The 17,658-nt window shown below is 46.3% G+C and overlaps 1 protein-coding gene across 2 annotated transcripts in view; it reads right to left on the bottom strand.

The window, feature by feature from the left end:
- RELN (reelin) overlaps positions 1-16,951 on the bottom strand; it is a 290,067-nt gene extending 273,116 nt beyond the window's left edge. The window contains exon 1 of one of the 2 annotated variants that reach the window (XM_061366298.1): positions 16,284-16,951. In XM_061366298.1, the coding sequence (XP_061222282.1) occupies positions 16,284-16,512 (229 nt within the window). In that variant the 5' untranslated portion in view covers positions 16,513-16,951. The remainder of the gene's footprint in view (positions 1-16,283) is intronic. The other variant, XM_061366299.1, reaches the window with a different exon arrangement.
- Positions 16,952-17,658: the final 707 nt, after the last annotated feature.

Raw genomic sequence — 17,658 nt, 5'->3', positions numbered from 1 at the left:
AGGTGTTTCTGGGCCTGGGGCGTATGTAGGGCCCCTCTCTCCATGACTCGCCCTGAGGCTAATATATAACTGAGCTCACCCAACTGTCTTCAGTTTCAGTGAAGACATTACTCTGGTCTTTTCTCTCTGCTGGCCATTGATTTCCATGAAACTTTCCAGTATATAGCGTCTTTGAGATCTCCATGCTATGTTTGATTGAAGTTAACAAATACATTCAAAAGTGGGGAGGACAGACAGCATACTGAGAGTGCCATAGAAAAGAGACTGTTCATGTATATTTGCTTCAGGGACAAATACATTTATTTTCAAGCATGTATAAAAGGCAATCACAGCAATGTGAAGAACATTTACTTAGCCTACTGGTCTACAACGTCTTGCTATGCCAATTAAAAATAGCACCAAAGCAACAGAAGCAATAAACACATACAAGGACATTTTAATATTATGGACATTACTATCCAGCATTCCTAACAACATGAGTAAAGGGAAGTTCAGATGCCTAAAGGATGGCAGCTCTTTGCAGATATGTGAAAAGAGTTCTTCTGTTTTAGCATTTTAGAAAACATGGGTTTTAAGAGTTTAAATGGGTAGTGCAAAAAGCATATACAGCCCCAGGAAGGGCCAGGTTGTACACTGAGCTTCCAGCCCCAAAGGTGCGACAGATGAGGCTGTGCCCCCAGCCTGTCCTCTGGAACAGGAGGGGCTGGGCAGCCCTTCCCCATGGCACCAGCCAGCTCGATAGGGAAGTGGGGCAGCAAATTCTGAGCATCTCAGCTGAGGCCAGACCCAACCTCCCCTTCCAGAGCAAGCACTATCAGCACCAGGCAGGCAATGTGTTACCTGCAGCCAGACAGGCCCAGGGGGGGTTTGGCATCCCTTGGCAGGTTGTTCTGAGAAACTTACGGGTGGAAAAGCCAGCACTCAACATACTTGGGTGTCCATATCTCCTTGACTTGCCCTCTGAAGTGCAAGCATTTAATTTGGACCTGTGCAGCACTTCTGGTGCCTGTGTGGTACCTTGCACCACTGCCACAGCCTCAGGCTCTCACAGAGCCAACCTGCATCCAGCCCATGGGGTAAACAGGGCTGTGGATTAACATCAGCTGCAGCTCTGCCTTGGGACAGATCAGCCATTTCAAACTGCAGCCCCCACTGGATTCCATTAAGGGGCTTTTTCCTCTGGACAGGACCTGACAAGGGAGCAATGACTGGATCAGAAACAAAGACAAACCCTGAGGAAGATTTTATAGTATTTCTAAGTTAACTTATAATAGTAGAGCTTTTACTCTTAAAAGATAAAGTACCTAAGATGGTGTTGTGCTTAAGGCGCGGAATATCTAATTTGAGAGGTGCATAAAAGGAAATCAAGGAGTATAGCAGGAAGATAACTGTAAAAGGATCAAGCCTTCCCTTATCCTCACTATAAATCTTTCACTGAGAAGAACTACAAGGCTATAAAGAACAAGAATTTCAAAAAACTAGAAATGAAAAAGGAGACATGTTAAACACTACCTAACAAGCTTCATGACATGAGCACAAAAGTCTTAAATTCAATGTCATAAATTCAATACCTTCAAAACATTCAGCTACTATGTTCTTAGAGGCAGTACCAGTACTGTGTAAGTTAAGCACAGTATTAAAAGACACTGAAATTTTTAATGTGTTAAATGTTTTAAGTTCATAGATCTGATTCAAGAAATATCACAGAAGTATCATCAACCATTTTTTCCCTTCTATATTTTCAATAGGTACTTCACAGTTTCTGCAATTAGAAGACGGCTCAAATGTTTTTAGAAATGGATGAGCCAGAAAACTTCCCTTGTGGACATGGTTGCATGCAACCATTATGCCTACTCCAATAAACTCATCCAAAATATGCCAAGATTATACCTGCATGTATTTAAATTACCATCTTGAAAGAGATTAGATTTAAGGCATTCCATTATTCCCAGAGGCAGCATGCAGTGATTATTCCTTACAGGTATTTCCATGGAAAAAATGCCTTGTTCAAAAGTACTGAATATTATGATACTGCCATATATAAAAGCCTCTCCTTTCAGTTTCACATTTAGGACACATAAGCCTTTATTTTCTGTTTAAATGTACTAATCTTCTTAATGCTATAATCAAGCCTAGAATATATAATATTATCAGTTTATATTTAGAAAGAATAACCATCACGTTAGTGGAGATGGACATATCTCTCCATTCATCTGATTGAATTACTCTGGATAAATCCCTTTCCCCAATTCACTTCTGCAGAGACAGCAAGCGGCTTTATTTTATTTAAAAGCAAAGTATACAGTTGCAAGATATTTATAGTTAATATGTAAAAATCCTGCTTTAAGTTTCAGAAATGTCTCTTTCTTCCTCCATCTCTCAGGGGGAAATGTTCCAGTTTGTAGCTTTTTAAATAACAGGATTTTGCAGGTTACAAATTCAACCAAAGGTATTCCTACAGCGAACAAGTAACAAAAACTTGTATGTTTGCATCCTTCCACAGTTTTGTGTTCTTGGAAAGTAAAAATGAGCCTGAGCCTTTGGCTACATTTAAGTGAATTTATATTTCAGCATATCACAGGACCCCTTTTTTTGCTTTAAGCATTACTGGAAGTTCTCCCAGTAATTCCTAATTCCTGCCCAACATATTACCACCACATAAAAGGTGTTCTCACCAATACAAAACCTAATCTAGATCTAAACCACACAGATGTGGGCTTCCTGGAATAAATTAAAGGGGGATTTTCAAGACACCAGACAGTTGGACTGTCTTTTGGCATGTGATAAAAATTACTGCCATGACAGAGGCACGAAGCATAATAAACAGCTGCTAAATACCCAGGATCCTGAAATATATATTAAGATCTCTGTCACCCCACTCACTTATATTTCCTTGCAGCACCTCTTCTGATTCTGAAGAGGACATCAAATGATTAGCCACCCAACATACGTAACTATTTATCCATGTAGCAGTTGACTGCCTGAAAAAGAAAAGGCTCAAGAAGCAACTAAACAGCCAGCTCTGTAGCAAAGGATACCATGAAATATGCCCCTAACTGCATAACTGAAAGAAAATTATTCTTATACTTTCATTACATGTAAACATTTCAAAATTGTGCAAGATGAATAGAGGAAATGTGTTTTCTTATTATCACTTATTCCTGGTTTGCTCCAATGGTAAATGCCTATACAGGGTACCAGCAAGTAAAGCCCAGAACCAAAAAGTCCATCAAATTATGTTCTAGCTAATTACAAAGGCATCAATCTCCCTTTATACCAGATCACAGTGTTCTTGACGTAAAAAAAAAGCACAAAGAAAGAAGATGATTCCCCTCTAATTCAAACTCATTACAACCACCCTGCATGCTAAACATAATAAACACATGTTAAATTCAGCAGAAGGGAGCTGAACTGGCACGCAGCAGGAACATAACCCAGATTGTTTGAGCAGGGCATTTTTGTCCTACCAATACATCTGCCTAGCAGTTTTGGGGAAAGTTACTAGATGGAAACTGTCTATCTAGCTGTGTTCTCGGAGTGATGAGCCCAGCTCTTTGCAAAAGCAAAGAAAAGAATCATCTGCTAAACTGAAAATCTGACTGCTCCCTCATGTGCGGTCATCTCTTCTGCCTCACCTTTCCGCACCCAGGCTTGCCCTGATGCAGCAGTGTGCCAAGAGGGATGGAAACTGCCATCCAGACGTTCAACTCAAGGAACAGATCAGTAAAATTTTCAAGAGAGCAGAGTTAAAGCTTGTCCTGCTGCCCAAAGCTCTTGTCTCATCACTGTTATCACATAGTGCATCAATGAGCTGTGGACTTTGCTGGCACCGATCCTCTTGCAAAGGGACCACTGTTCTCCTCCACCCTGGAGTGTTAAAAGTTGCAGTACTCAAAGGCAGAACATGCAATATTTGTTTGTCAACGATTTGGTCAGTGTAAAGATTTGAGGTAATGTGCTTGCTGGTGTCTGTATGAGCTCTGCACCTCATAAAAAGTCTACATGCTCTAAGGAAAATACATCAATTAGGAAAAAAAATGGTTCCCTGTTTCTGACTGTTTGCATGTAGAGAATACTTGGTAACTGCAACAAGTGCAAGCTTTGTAGATCTTGAATGCAAGGTTAACAGTTACTGTGCAAGTAGTGTTTCTTAGCGGTTAATGATGTGCAACCAGAAGAAATATTGTACTGCAATTAATTTTGCAATGTGTTTTCTTGAACAGAAAATGTTGCAAATAGCAGGAGAATTTGCTCTCTACCTCAATCTCATTAATTGGGGAAAAGGTGCTTGGGGGGGGGACTTTCACACGGGGATTTTGGGCAAGGTCCCAGAGGAAGAGTAGCCAGTGTGTAATACACCAACACCGCTGCTCAAAGACAGCTTAGAGTTTACAAAACAATTTGTACTAAGAAAACAGCCAGATGCCATTGCATTGGCTTTCCCTTGGTGATGAATGGCATGAAAGCTCCCTAACATCTGCTACCACTTGATGAAACAAAACTTACATCTCTTTGAGTGAAAAGGTCCACAGATGCTCACTGAAGTAATGCGGGCTGCCTGAAGCTGGGGAGAGACCAGTGCTGCCAGCCCCAGCCAAACCCGCACCTTTTCATCTCTGCTGGTTGAGGCAAATGAAGAACACAGGGGAATATTTCCCTGGACAAAACAAACCAGCATCTCTCAAAGCCATTTCCACGTCTGTTCTGAGCAGTTCATTTCTATTCGAGGTGGGCAGCCCTATAAATATTATTTCTTGAAGAAAAGGTAATTTTAGAGACACGAAGGCCTATTGGTCTAGTTAAATGAATTCTAATTCTACAGATGCAAGGCAACAGGTTTTCAAGTTTGGAGACAGAAATATCCTTTAACTGTAGGCATCCATAAGGAGTCAATGGACAGAGCTCCTCTAAACGTTTTTACTGAACACTGAATCGGGACAAAGATTTCTGCTGAAAAAGAAAACTGAACAGTGACTAGATGCAAAAGAAAACGCAGTCAATGCATACAGCCACATAGTAACTGCAGGTATCATTATAGAAAACATGAGTTTGTTACCTTGGAAATGTCAGTATTGCTACCAGCTGCACTCCAGTGCCTTAGAGAGTGAATGATTATCCTGTAATTTATTTTGGGAACAAACGTGAGGAGAGTGGTGAGGGTTACTTGTCTGAATCAGAACTGCTCAGTGGCCGGAAATTAAATGGTCAACTTGTCAGAAGTAGAACTGTTCGATTTTTGGTTCAGTGACCAAAATGAAAAGAAAAAGAAAGAAAAAGAGATCAGCTTGGGTTAACATAAAAGGAGAAGTACTGAGGGCTTTAGCACAAAAAAATAAATTAAAATATCAGTTAGGTCAATATGAAAATCTTCAATGAACCCAAAAAAATTCAACAAAGAATTTCATTCAAGCAGGAAAGTCTCATTTCAATTTCTGATTATGCAGCAAATTTTCTTTTTTACACAGTCAGTTTCACAATTAAGGTACTTTTCCACAACAAAAATCAAACCCATGTTTTGAAAATACCAGTAATAAATACCTTTCAAATGCTTCACTTCCTCCCAGTTTTGATTAAAACATTTACCAAGTTCTACACAAATACATTATCAGTTTTTGTCCTTTGCAAAATCAGGTTTTGAATTAATTCCCAGCAGACATGGCTAAATCAATTCTGAAGTCTTGTGCCTCATACAGAAATACTGCCAACTCGGAAACCTACCTGAGGTTGTGTCAGTCATCAGCAAACCAACTATAATAATTAGAAAGCATAAACATATTTGCCAGAGGTTTTTGATCTTTGTACTAAGATTCTGAAGGCTACAGTCTTTTGGGCCAGAGTCAGAAGAACTGTGCTACAAGAATGTTTAATGCTGGAGTTTAGCCAGAAATCCTCTCTTACAAACACACCAGGAACTTTTTTTCACAGCACTCTATAGTACTGACCCCTTAATTTTGACACCTTGCACCCCACACACTGCAAGGCTGGGCAGCGCTTTGTGAAACCAGAATCTTTGCCTTGGCCAGTTGTGCTGTTTTGTTCCTTTCTGCAGTTCTTGGTATCGATAATCATTTCATCCAGTGTCCAGATGAATGTGTCTAATTCTGGAAGGAGGGTTGTTTTTTTCTAGCAGCGCATTTCCCCTGTGAGATAGGAACACTGGAAGGTTATTGTGGACTGGAAACCACAGCTTGTTTAGTCAGAAAGATAAATATTATCTATATTTCTTGTTCTTTCCTATCTATTGTATTGTCCTGGAGAACAGTGGGAAAACTGGAAGGCAAACGGCAGAGATCTTGCCAAGCCCCATGACGTGATGAATGACTTCTCACATCCCAGGGCCTGACACGAAGAGAGGCCACAGAGGGTTGTGCTGCTGTTTTCAGATGTTAAAAAGGGCAATAACCTACTCATAGCTTTCATTTCTAGCACAGGATGAGCTCCCCCATGCAGGACCTGCATGGCCAGACCTAGCTCTGCCATGAAGTATTCCTCTACAAGACCATGGGCAATATAAACAGGAAAGGTGATTTTTTGTGTCCTTTCTAGTTCACCTATGAATATTCTACCAGACGTGTTGAATGCTGTGACCACAGAGCACCTCTCAGCCACAGAGAAACAGTTATTCTCAGGTTTATCCAAAAGCCACTTCTGGCCAGTGGCTTTTGTGTGCTCTCTCTTTTCCCTTTTCTTTCCTTCCTCTCTTCCATGATGTGCACAGCAGACCATCAACTTTCACAGCTTCCCCATACATTCCCAGGGAGCATCCTGCATACGCTACCCATGCACAACCAAACACAAATCCCTTCAAACCCAAGCACGGGCAGGCCAAGAACTGCCTGCAGACGTGAAGAGGCAAGATGAGGAGGGAAAAACAGCATTTGCTCCCACATGTGGATGAAAGGAAGCCTGCTTGATGGATTTCCCTGTATGAACTGTGGTTTTTTTTCTTTACCAACTTTTGATCATCCAGCTCAAGGATGGGAAATTGTGTTAGGGAAATAGTGACGCCCCTTATGCTGTTTTTCACCAGTTGGACCACTCTGGGTACACCCACATGATGGCAAAATGCTGGAAGGGGACAAAGGATGGGGTGCCAGTGTCCAGCCATCCATTGCAGCAAGGAATGTTGAACCACACAGTAGGAAACATAGCCAGAGCCAGAGCTGTGGTTGGAGACAGGCCCTCTTCTTGTCTTTTAGCTCTGTCAGGTCATCCCCATTTGTTTAGAAAACAGTTCTTCAAGCAGACCCAGGGAGGAATAAATAACTCTGGCTAATCTGAGGCTTATTTTGCTAAGCGTGGTGCAAGAGCTCTTAGCATTTTGTATCCATCTGGTTTATAACTCAGTGCCCTCAGCCTCATGTGTACGGCCCTGCCTCCTGTGAGAAACAGGAGCAAGGCCACAGACATGTATATGTGAGTAGATGCCATTCAGGGAAACTAACACAGAGCTTCACCCAGTCTCTGATGATTAATCTGCTCATCCGGCTGAAGAAGAGCAAGGGCACTGCCAGGTTCTCCTATGCTGTATCTTGTAAAACCAAAGAGAAAACAGTGACCACCCAGGGTGTCTGCATGCCCCAAGGCTTCTGCCTCAGGAGGAGACACAGCTTCACAATGATTTCCAACTCCTAGAGAACCCCTACATCCAGAATGTTGGACTTATTAATAAGGCTTCTCATTCACCAAACCTAACCCAAATTTTACTCTGGGCACCTCAATCAAATACTCTGAAATGCCTCCCTGAGTAGCTGCACAGAGAGAAGAAGGGTACAGGGCTGGAGGCACACAGGGCCACCATCCATCTGACATCTTCCCGGGCTGGTACCCAGCCTTTCATCAAGGAGATGGAGACAGGCTGTCCCCAGGGGGCACACCACATCCCTCTCAGTGAGTGGGGCAGAGCACCCCACATAAGGGTATCTGTGGGGAGCACCATCCATCTCGTTGCAGGGCTGGATACACTCTGGGGTGTGTGTCACACCAGGACATAGGAAACTGGGGCAGCACTTGGACACTGCGCTGAAGCACTTGTGCAGTTCAGAGGGAAACGCAGAACTTCAGGAAGGTCAACGTGGGAGTCTGAAAGTAGGACTGTGGGGGTTATAATCTTAGGGTAGTGCAGGGTAAAGCTTGCACCTGACAGATGGATTTGTTGCCTGCTGTCACCCAGGGCTCTTGCAGGTTGAACTTCTACAGACACTGGAAAAGAGCCATTGATTTCACCCCTCAAGGAGATGCTTGTGAAAGTCTCACAACCAGTATTAATATCAAAGAGCTTAGAGGCACAGCCTCCTCTGTTTTGTTCCCAGGATGGGAAAACACAGCAAGAGGGACCTTATAAAAACTGCAGAAAGCAGCCTCTGCTTTGCAATAAAAGCCTTTGGGAAAGCGTCTGAACTCCTCACCTGCTCCCCTGCAATTTTCCCAGGCCACTCGTGTCCAGTCCCAAAGACATGTCCTGCTTTCTAGACTGAAATGTTAATGTAAAGGCATTGTCTACAACAGGTCATGAGGAAACACTACAAGGCAGCAGTGAAGCAGTTGCTGCCTTGATGCTTCACTGCTTCACTGATGCCCTGATTCCATGGGAAGACCAAGGATCCCACTGGTGTTTAGGGAGAGGAGTCTTGTGCTGATTGTTTCCAGCATGCAAAAACCACATATATTAACCAGTCTCCACAAACAGAGAGCCTTGCTGACAGCAGCAGGACAAGGGTGAATAGCCAACAGCTACACCAAAGAGAGTCACCTGGAGTGACACAGGTGATGCTGCAGCTGGTGAGATGAAGAACAACTGCACAGGTGCCTCTGCTTGCAGCTAAACTGAACTCAACTGCCCAGGAAATGATGTGATACTGGGAGGCATCAGCTGCTCCAGAGGGTTGCAGTAGACGGTGGCAGGGAGCCTGTGGCCTGGTGCCTGGTGCCTGGCTGTTGGGTGCCATCTCTAACCCTAGCCAGGTCCTCTCCAGCTGCATGAGGACAGAGTAATGCCTGGTCCTGCCCTGTGGAATAAATGCGCGCCAACACTAATGCTCCTCACAAACTGTGGTTCTCCCTCTCCGAGCAGGATGTACACCCCTCTGACATTGCCTATCTGGAAAATGTTTAGTGACATATATTAAAACAAAAGTAAAAACACCTCCATGACCTTGCTCTTCCCTTCAGGAAAAGAGTAAAAAATACATCGCCCGTGGGAGGTATCTGAGCACTGGGAGGCACCTAGGAGAAGGTCCCACAGGCACAGATCATGGGGATTTCTGCCTCCATGAAACCACTGTCCACTGGAACAGCCCAGCCTGTGCTGCTTGGACTGAGTGACACACACACTGACTTTCATCTTGCAGGACTGACCTGAGGGGAGGGAGTGTGGATGAAGACCTCCTTCCTAACAAGAAGGCATCATTTGTCAAACCAGAGAAGGTCTTTTCCACAGACAATCTGTTCCTGGTCTTTGACAGATGTTAAAACTTGCACTGTCAGAGTTTGTCCTATGGTTATCCCAGAGGCTAGTCATAACTGGGGGGTGGGGGGGGGGAAAGTGGGAATTACACAAATATTCCAGACACACATTTGCGCTCTGTGCACCTTTCATGCCTGATGAAAAGGCAGGAAATGTTAACACAAAGAAAGGAAGCATGTTAAAAAGACTGAATCTTTCATCAGAGACTATTGTAATTCTTGTAACAAGGGTCGGTATGAAAGGTTGCTTATTCTCAGAGGTAAGACAGTGCTGTTTCCTTCCCTCTCCATGCAGCAAACACTCATGACAAATCTAAACCACAGCTGTACAGCATGAGACACACAAAGCAAATAAAGGGTGCATCCAAATCCATCTCAGCTGTATCACCATGGCTATTATCGGATTGGAGATCACACTTCAACCAGTCACTATGCAAATACTGTAGTATTATACCATAATAAAATGCTACAGTATTTCAGAAGCAGTGGCCCTCAAAATTCCAGATTAAGGCAACAATAAAGAAAATGAGAAATGCTACTGGCCTGACAGCCTCGCCCTGTTCTACCTAATGAGCCAACATGGATTTGGTGGAATAATCAATGCAGGAAACACTGGAGAAATGTACTACAGTAACCCACTTATAACTCGTTTACTGGTGACCTTAGAATTACAGCATTCCTATCTTGGTTTATACATATTTATATCTAATTACAACTATTTATAAGAAAAACATCTTTTTTAAATTTCTACTTAAGAGCAATTACTATGGACGATTTTCTTAATGAATTCCACAGATAAATTATATATATGAAGAAATACCTCCTTTAAGCTCAGAAAGCAGAAAATATGCACAACATCCCCAGTGAAACAGTATTTTTACACCCTTTTACCATTTACGGGCTTCTTTTCTTCCTTGGCTTCAATGCTGTGCTACGGGAAGGATCTGTGCACACATGCCAGCCCGAACACCAAGCTCTGGGCCTCAGATGGTGAACTCAGTGAGGCAGAGATCATTTTTTTCATGTATACAGACAAGCGCTCTGCAGACCAATAATACCAACAATACCATTTCTGTCCTACAGTCAGATGCCACCTGACAAATGTGGGTCACGCCAGCACGCCATGCTGACTTTGATTTCTGTTATTTGGGGCAATCAAGTCTCCTTTGCAGGGGGGAGCAGCCCCCTGATGGGGAGAGAAAGGATTTAACCAGAGATTACATCTCTTCTGCAAATTTACAAGAAAGGCTCATTTAGGCCTTTGTGGACCTTCCACCTCCTTTCATCAATGCCTGACCACATCGTTGGCCGAGCCATCTGCTGACCGCTTATTTGGTGCGCCAATTACAGTGATGACAGATGAATCCATTAAAACTGAACATCTTCCCTAGTGAAGAAACGTGGTTTGTAAGAGGCTCTCGGCTGTGACCTTGCCTACTTTTTTCTTTCAAGGTTGGCATCCTTCATCAGTTTCTGGTCAAGAGATCTTGGAAGCACAACTTTTTCAGATTTGCCAAGACACACCACATGAACTCTGAGGCCAGACGAGAGCTTCAGAAATATGGACAATCCATTGGCCAACATCAAGAATTAGAGACCCACATTCACTCAGAAATGCACTAGGGCTGAGACTGGACGAATTCAAACAGATCATCTAAAGAACAGGACACAGAACTCGGAAGTCTGCCTTGCTTTTGAAAGGTTCAGTTTATGCAAGGAAATCCTAAACCCAGCAGAGCAGAGTCAGGGTGCACGCTGGGGGCTTTGGTGGATGAGGACGATTTCAGTAAATGATGACCCAGCTGTAATTATATGATATAATACTCTTAAGCAGATGCAAGATATTGCTAGGGACCTCAGAGGAAAGAAGGGACTTCAATCTTCCCTCATTCTTAATAACTCCCTCTCTATGGCTACCTATCGCCAGCCTCTCATTTTTAATTCAAGTGTCCCTTAGGAGTTACAGAATAATCCCTGGAGCTAATGGGACTAATGGGAGCAAAAATTTCTACACACCTCTTTAATTTAAAACAAAACATGATGGAAGTGTCCATTCTTTCAAAGATCAGAGGAGGGTGCAAGTGGATTAGATGAATGTGTTGAGGGAATACCCTGCAAAAGACTCATGATAACCTGCTTCTCAGGCTGATACTGGAAAACATAGATAGACAGAAATTTGTTCTTTTACCAATACATCATCACTAACATCACTTCCTGTGCAATCTTTACTTCTGCTGGCTCACAAAAAGCTTTCTGCACTTTGGCATAACTCATAGAGAAAGTATCCATAACTCAGTTTCTGCACTTCAGTTGTTATCCTGTTTACACCTCAAGCAGCATCACCACTTACTCTCCAGTTATTTTCTCTTCCCTCCCTTTGAACCCCAACAGCTCTTTAATTTTTAACAACCTGAGCAATACAATGAAAATACCCACCAGCTCAAATGGGTATCAGAGATGCAAGTAACCCTAAGGAAAACAGATACCAAATCACAATCTGTATTTCTTAGATAGATTGACTAATAAAAAAGGTAGAATTGGCCAGACTTTAAACAACTTTTTATCCGTGCTGAAAGAGTGCATAACCACCACTTAAAACAGTTGAAAACTATTTTTTACAACCTACCAAAGCAGCGGTTCCAGACAATATACAGTATGTCTAAGAATAGTAACAGTCATTGATGGAAAACGATAACATTTGGGGACTGAAGGTTACTCTGCTCTGGAAAAAAAAAAAAAAAAGGAACAATGGAGAGTGAAATAGAAACTCAAGTCTCATTAAAGAGAACTATTTTAAGGGTAGAATGATGAGTTTTGACATAAATCACGGGAAAATAGTTCAAAGTTGTTCTTAAAAGATCTAAATTTGAAACCTTGGGAAAAAAGGCACTGTTCACAGTGACAGACAAAATAATCTAAGGGATAACAAAAAATACAGTGTAAAGGTGATCCACGTGTGCTTTTTAAACACTACAAATCTGACTGTTCATTTGTAGGTTTCTGCGATTAAAGGCAGGGAAGACTTGTATTAAAAAAATTAATTTCTGCTGTTGCTAGATTTTTTCCTGAATAAATTATATTCTGCTCTGTAGATTACAGTGGAAAGCCCAGGAGAAAACCAAACCAGCATCACTGCTATCTAGCCCCACACAAGCAAGCCAAGCGGGTCCTGATGCAGCTCTCCAAGCACACGACCACCGCTCGGCTGGAAGGAAGCTGAGCAGGTGCCTACATCAAACCAGCGCACACTTTGTCAGTTTGCATTTGAGCAAGCACTGAAGTGCTTTGCCAGCTCAAGGACTTAATTAAATTTGAAATAAGCTAATTCAAGGAATAAAAGTCTGCCAAAGGTAATAAAATTGTTTACCGATTCATCAAGTTGGTCCTGTATATAAAAGAGCATATTTATATGCAGTGTAGGTCTGGTGCTATTCAATCAGTGAATGCATTTTTAAATATTTACTGATTGCAGGAATAGGGCCAAATCTGGAGTATTTTAAGGGTTAGGAGAGAAGTGTTAAATCCCCAAGTATCTAATTTAACTATGCAAAACAGGGAATATTATTGCCTTTATTTTACTTATGAAATTCAGCAAAATAAAGTGCTGGATCCAGTGTGTGTCAGAAAAGCCAGTTGCAGAAGCTCCTGCTCTTGCCAGGTTGCCAGCCAAGTGTCTTTGGCACCAGACACCATCCCTCTCCTGGGGTGCGGGCCAGCACAGAGGACAGTTGGGCAAACAGACAAGACCCAGTGCCACAGCTTCACTGCCTGCCCAGTGGCTCAACTCCCACCCTGAGAGCTCGAAGAAGTGTCTGAACATATTAACAGAAACTTGTTGGCTGATTGTTTTTAACAAGAATGTTTCCTCATCCAGCCCTTGGCGTATGGTTTCACCCAATTCACTCCTCCTTCAGCTCGGTGCTCTTGGGTGCTGCTGTCACCTGCCCCTGTTGAACGAAGGAGCAGCAAGTGTAACAAGGGGTCTCACTGGAACTTGTGAAGAGCCGGAGCAGTGTACTTTAATAGGCTCTCTGTGCAGGTGAATTTGTTTTCTGTGTGTGTAAATCTCCCTTTGCCTTGTGCTTCTGTACTGCACCCCAAAACTCATCTTCTGTGTCCCCACAACACTGCCTTTAAAGTTTGATTTTTAAACAACAAATGCTCAGCCAGTGCAGACTGGCATGTTTCAGTAGCATTAAACTGCACTATATAAAAGCCGAGATTGCTTCTAATTATTTCTTCAGATTGTATACTTGGGGGAGGGAGGGGTTTCTTTTGCTATATTTAACATTGATAATTGTTATATTTAAAAATATTCAAATGAGATATTTCAAAATATCTAACTGATTAAGTGTGCTTAGCTGGAGGATATGTCTGCTGTGCTGTGCATAGCAAGTAGGCAGTGCTTCTTGCCTTGTTTTGGCACAGGTGAGTGTTTAATCAATGCACAAAACGGAAAGAAATTACCGTTGCAAGTGAGAAGTAAGATGCGAGGCTGGCTCACACCAGGGTGTATGTACACCTTGTGCCGTGCAACTGAATTAGTTTTCAAGTTCAGTTAGTGGACTTTCTTCGTGATTACCCTTTAAATGCACCCAGTTTGTTTATTCTTTCTTAACACGATGGCTGTAGGGAGGCCCTGAGACGCTCTGGTTGTATCCCCCGGGGCAGATGTCCCGGCGGGGCCGAGGACAGAGCAGCGCACGGAGAAGCGCAGCGGGTCTAACGGAGCCAGCGGGAGCAGCAGCGGCCAGCGACCCCGCAGCGCCTGGGTGCATCTCGGCGGGGCTGCCCGCGGGCAGAGGCGCAGCGCTGCTCCGCAGGGCGCAGCAAGGCTCGCAGGGCCGGGGGAGCGGCGCGCAGCAGGGCGCAGGGCAGCGACGGCTCCGCCAAACTGCCCTGCTGCCCGTCAGAGCGGGGAAGTGAACAAACCCCGGAGGCGCAGAGGTATATTCAAACCAGCCGCGTTTTGCTGCCAGGTGCAAAACTGCGGGGGAAAAGGCACCCTAGGGTACCTGGAAGGTCTGGCACCCAGCTGAGGAGCTTCGCTGCACGCTGAGATATTAAAATTCAAGCCCCCTTCTAAAAGGGCGAGATGCAGAAGAGCATCCCCCAGAAACACACACACACCCCGCTCCTCACCCTGCAGGCAGCCCAGCCCGGAGCCCTGCTTTATCTAAACCCTGCCCGCAACCGGTCCCGCAGCCCTGCCTGAAGCGCTCCCGCGCCCACCACAGACGCCTCTCCCCAGACCAGCAACGGGGCTTAAACACGAGGTGCCCGCTGGAAAACACGGCAGCAGCGAAGAAAGGGCTGGGGGATTCTGCTATGTATGCGCCTGAACCGTATTTTTAAACCCCAGCACTTAAAATCGTGCAAAGATGGAAATTCCAGCCTTCTTTTTTCCTCAGTAGATTGAATGCAATTTAACTGAGCTGAGTGTGTGTTACGGGCTGGAAGATACAGGGGGGTCTAAGGAAAAAAAAAAAATCATCTGAAATCAGGGAATTTTCACGTGATTTGTTAAAAGGAACACCCATATTTTTAAACCAAAAGTTTCCTATGAATTTGGTAAAACTATACAGGTGAAGGTTATACACAGACAAAACTTCAGGATCCCTTAGATCGTGTGAAAATAAATACTGGGTGTGTTCGGGTTTTGCGTCTGCACAGAACAAAATTCAATCAGAATCTTCACATAATGATTCAACGGTTTACCTAAAACTTAAATTCTCAGCCGGAATATATCAAAGTCACAAGTTCAACTCCATCTTTAGCCAGGGACCACTACACAGCATCTGCTTCTGATCAAGGTGTTTTAAACAAATATCTGCTAATATATTTTTTTTTTACTTTTTACTGCTTACAGCAGAATTAGCTGCTACGATGTAACACGGCAAAACCTCAAGCAGACAAAGAGAGAGAAGGATTAGTGACTATACCTTTAAGCGGTCTTCCACGGTTATGAATTAAAAGATGTTTCACACATGGAAGTTTTCTATACAGAGAAACGGCGGTAAGGCCGTTGAACTCTACAGCTCCTGGCTTACAGGGGCACTTCGCAGCCGAGAGCAGTTCTGCACAGCAGCACACCCCTCCTGTCAGGCCGCGGGTTATGCTCCTCGCCCCAGAAATACACCACCCAGGTAAAGACCCTACTGATGTGACCAACTTCCCCCGCTCCGTTTCATTCTCCTCAGCCTGGACGTTTACAAAAAGCAGGTTCATTTATTAATTCTGGGCACGACCTTCCATCCTCAAAGCCACCTGTGAGGGCCCGACTCACCGCTCCCGCCTGCGGCTCCTGCACTGGCAGCAACAGGCGGCTCCCTCGGGAACCTCCCGGTGCCCCGCCAGCGGCACCACACCGCCACTGAGCAAAGGACGATGCGATGAGCGAAGGCCGGGTCCGAAAGCCACTGAAGTGGGAAACGGACAGATCTCCAGCAACTTCGGAGGTTCTGGATCCGGCCCTGAGCCCAATAAGGAGAGGGGACTCGGAATTTCCTCTGGCTCCTGGCTGCGCCTCGCAGGAGCGGCGCCGGGGCGGAGCGGGGCTGCGACGGCGGCGGCAACGCGCCCAGGGCAGGTGAGGACTGTCCTGGACGACGGGGAAGCGCCGAGGAGCCCCTCGCCAGGACTGCCCTGTGCACATGGCACACAGCTGCGCCTTCCCCGTACAGGGCGCCAGCACCCCCCTTTCACTCTCCCCTGCGCGGCTGCGGGGCCGCGGGGCTGCTCCGCGGTGCGGGACCCCCACGGACCGCCCTCCCGCTGGGATCCGCGCAGCGCCGAGCACTGCGGGGACTGACACCTACCGTGGTACTCCTGTCCGGGCACGTAGGCGGCGGGGCTGCCCGCGATGTGCAGGGCGATGAGCACCTCGCCCTGCTCGCCGTCGCCCTCCAGCTCGCCGTGGTGGGTGCAGAGGAAGAAGAAGGGCGAGAAGCGGGCTCGGGGGGCGGCCGCCCGGCCCGCCGCCAGCAGGGCACCCAGGGCGGCCAGCAGGCAGGGCCAGCCCCCGGGGACGCCCCGCCGCCGCTCCATGCTGCTGCCGCTGGCGCCGCTGGGGCATCCAGGGCACGGCGGTGCCGCCGCGCCGCGCCGCTCCGCACTGGACGGGACGGGGCGGGACGGGATGAGACGGGGCGGGCGCTGCCCCCCGCCGCGGCCCGCGGGAGTTCCTGGGGAGGCGGGCGCGGAGAGAGGAGCGCGGCGCGGGCAGGGGCGGCCCCTCCGCGCCCGCCGAAGGCTGCACCGTCCCCGCCTGCCGCTGTCGGGGTGCGGGGCAGGGAGCTGGGAGTGCGAGGGCTGGGAATAATTTATTTCCCCCGGTGTCGGGGTGGGAGGGAGGAGAAGGTCCCTCCCCTCCTCCTCCTCCGCCTCCTCCGCCGCCGCCGCCGCCCGCTCCTCCTGCTCCTCTCTCTGCGCGCCGGTGTGCGGTGCTGCCGCTGCGGAGACGAGGGCTGCGAGCTGGGCTCTGCTGCCCGCCCTTTGTCTGCCTCTGGGTTCCTGTCCCTGCCTTGCCCCTGCCCTGCCCCTGCGTCCCCGCCCCGCGTTCTGCCCCTGCCTCTGTTCCGGCCCCTGTCCCTGCTTCTGGTCCCCTCCCCGACACCTGAATCCCTAGCCCTGCTCCTTCCTTGATCCCATGTCTCTGTCCCTCCTCCTCAACCCTTGTGTCTCTGCTTCTATCCCTCTATCCGTCCTTTTGCCCCATCCCTCGGTCCCTCTGATCCAGGGCGCGTCCTTGTGACCTGTCTGTCCTCGTCCCTCTGTCCCAGCCTCTGCGCACCTGCCCCAGCACTTGTCCTTTTGCCCCTACCCCTCTGGCCCAGCCCCTGCCCCTCTGCCCCTGTCCCTGCCCCAGCCCCAGCTCTGCCTCTGTTCTACCTGCACCAACTGCTTTGAAAAGTGAGATTTTTACTTAAACCTTCTCCATTACCGTCTTTAAAACGACACGTGTGCACAGACACAGGCAGGGGTGGGCTCTGCAGCTCTGGGAGGTCAGTGTGAGAGTTCCTGGGGAGGGCAGGTCCCTGGGAGAGTGCTTCAGCCCCCCTCCAGTGTGTGCCCATGCCCTGCATCCCAGGAAGAGGAGCAAACCCAGCGGCGACCACAAGGGGAATGAGCAGCTGAACACAAAACACCGGCAAGTAGAATAATTCATAAAAACATACATTTTTAACAAAGCAG

This window comes from Neopsephotus bourkii, unplaced genomic scaffold (assembly GCF_033783945.1).
Source record: "Neopsephotus bourkii isolate Nb327-2 ecotype Australia unplaced genomic scaffold, CSIRO-AGI_Nbou_v1 NB_1328, whole genome shotgun sequence".
NCBI classification, from domain to species: domain Eukaryota; kingdom Metazoa; phylum Chordata; class Aves; order Psittaciformes; family Psittacidae; genus Neopsephotus; species Neopsephotus bourkii.
The sequence above is the reverse complement of the archived record's forward strand: the minus strand, read 5'-3'. Positions and strand labels throughout refer to the sequence as shown.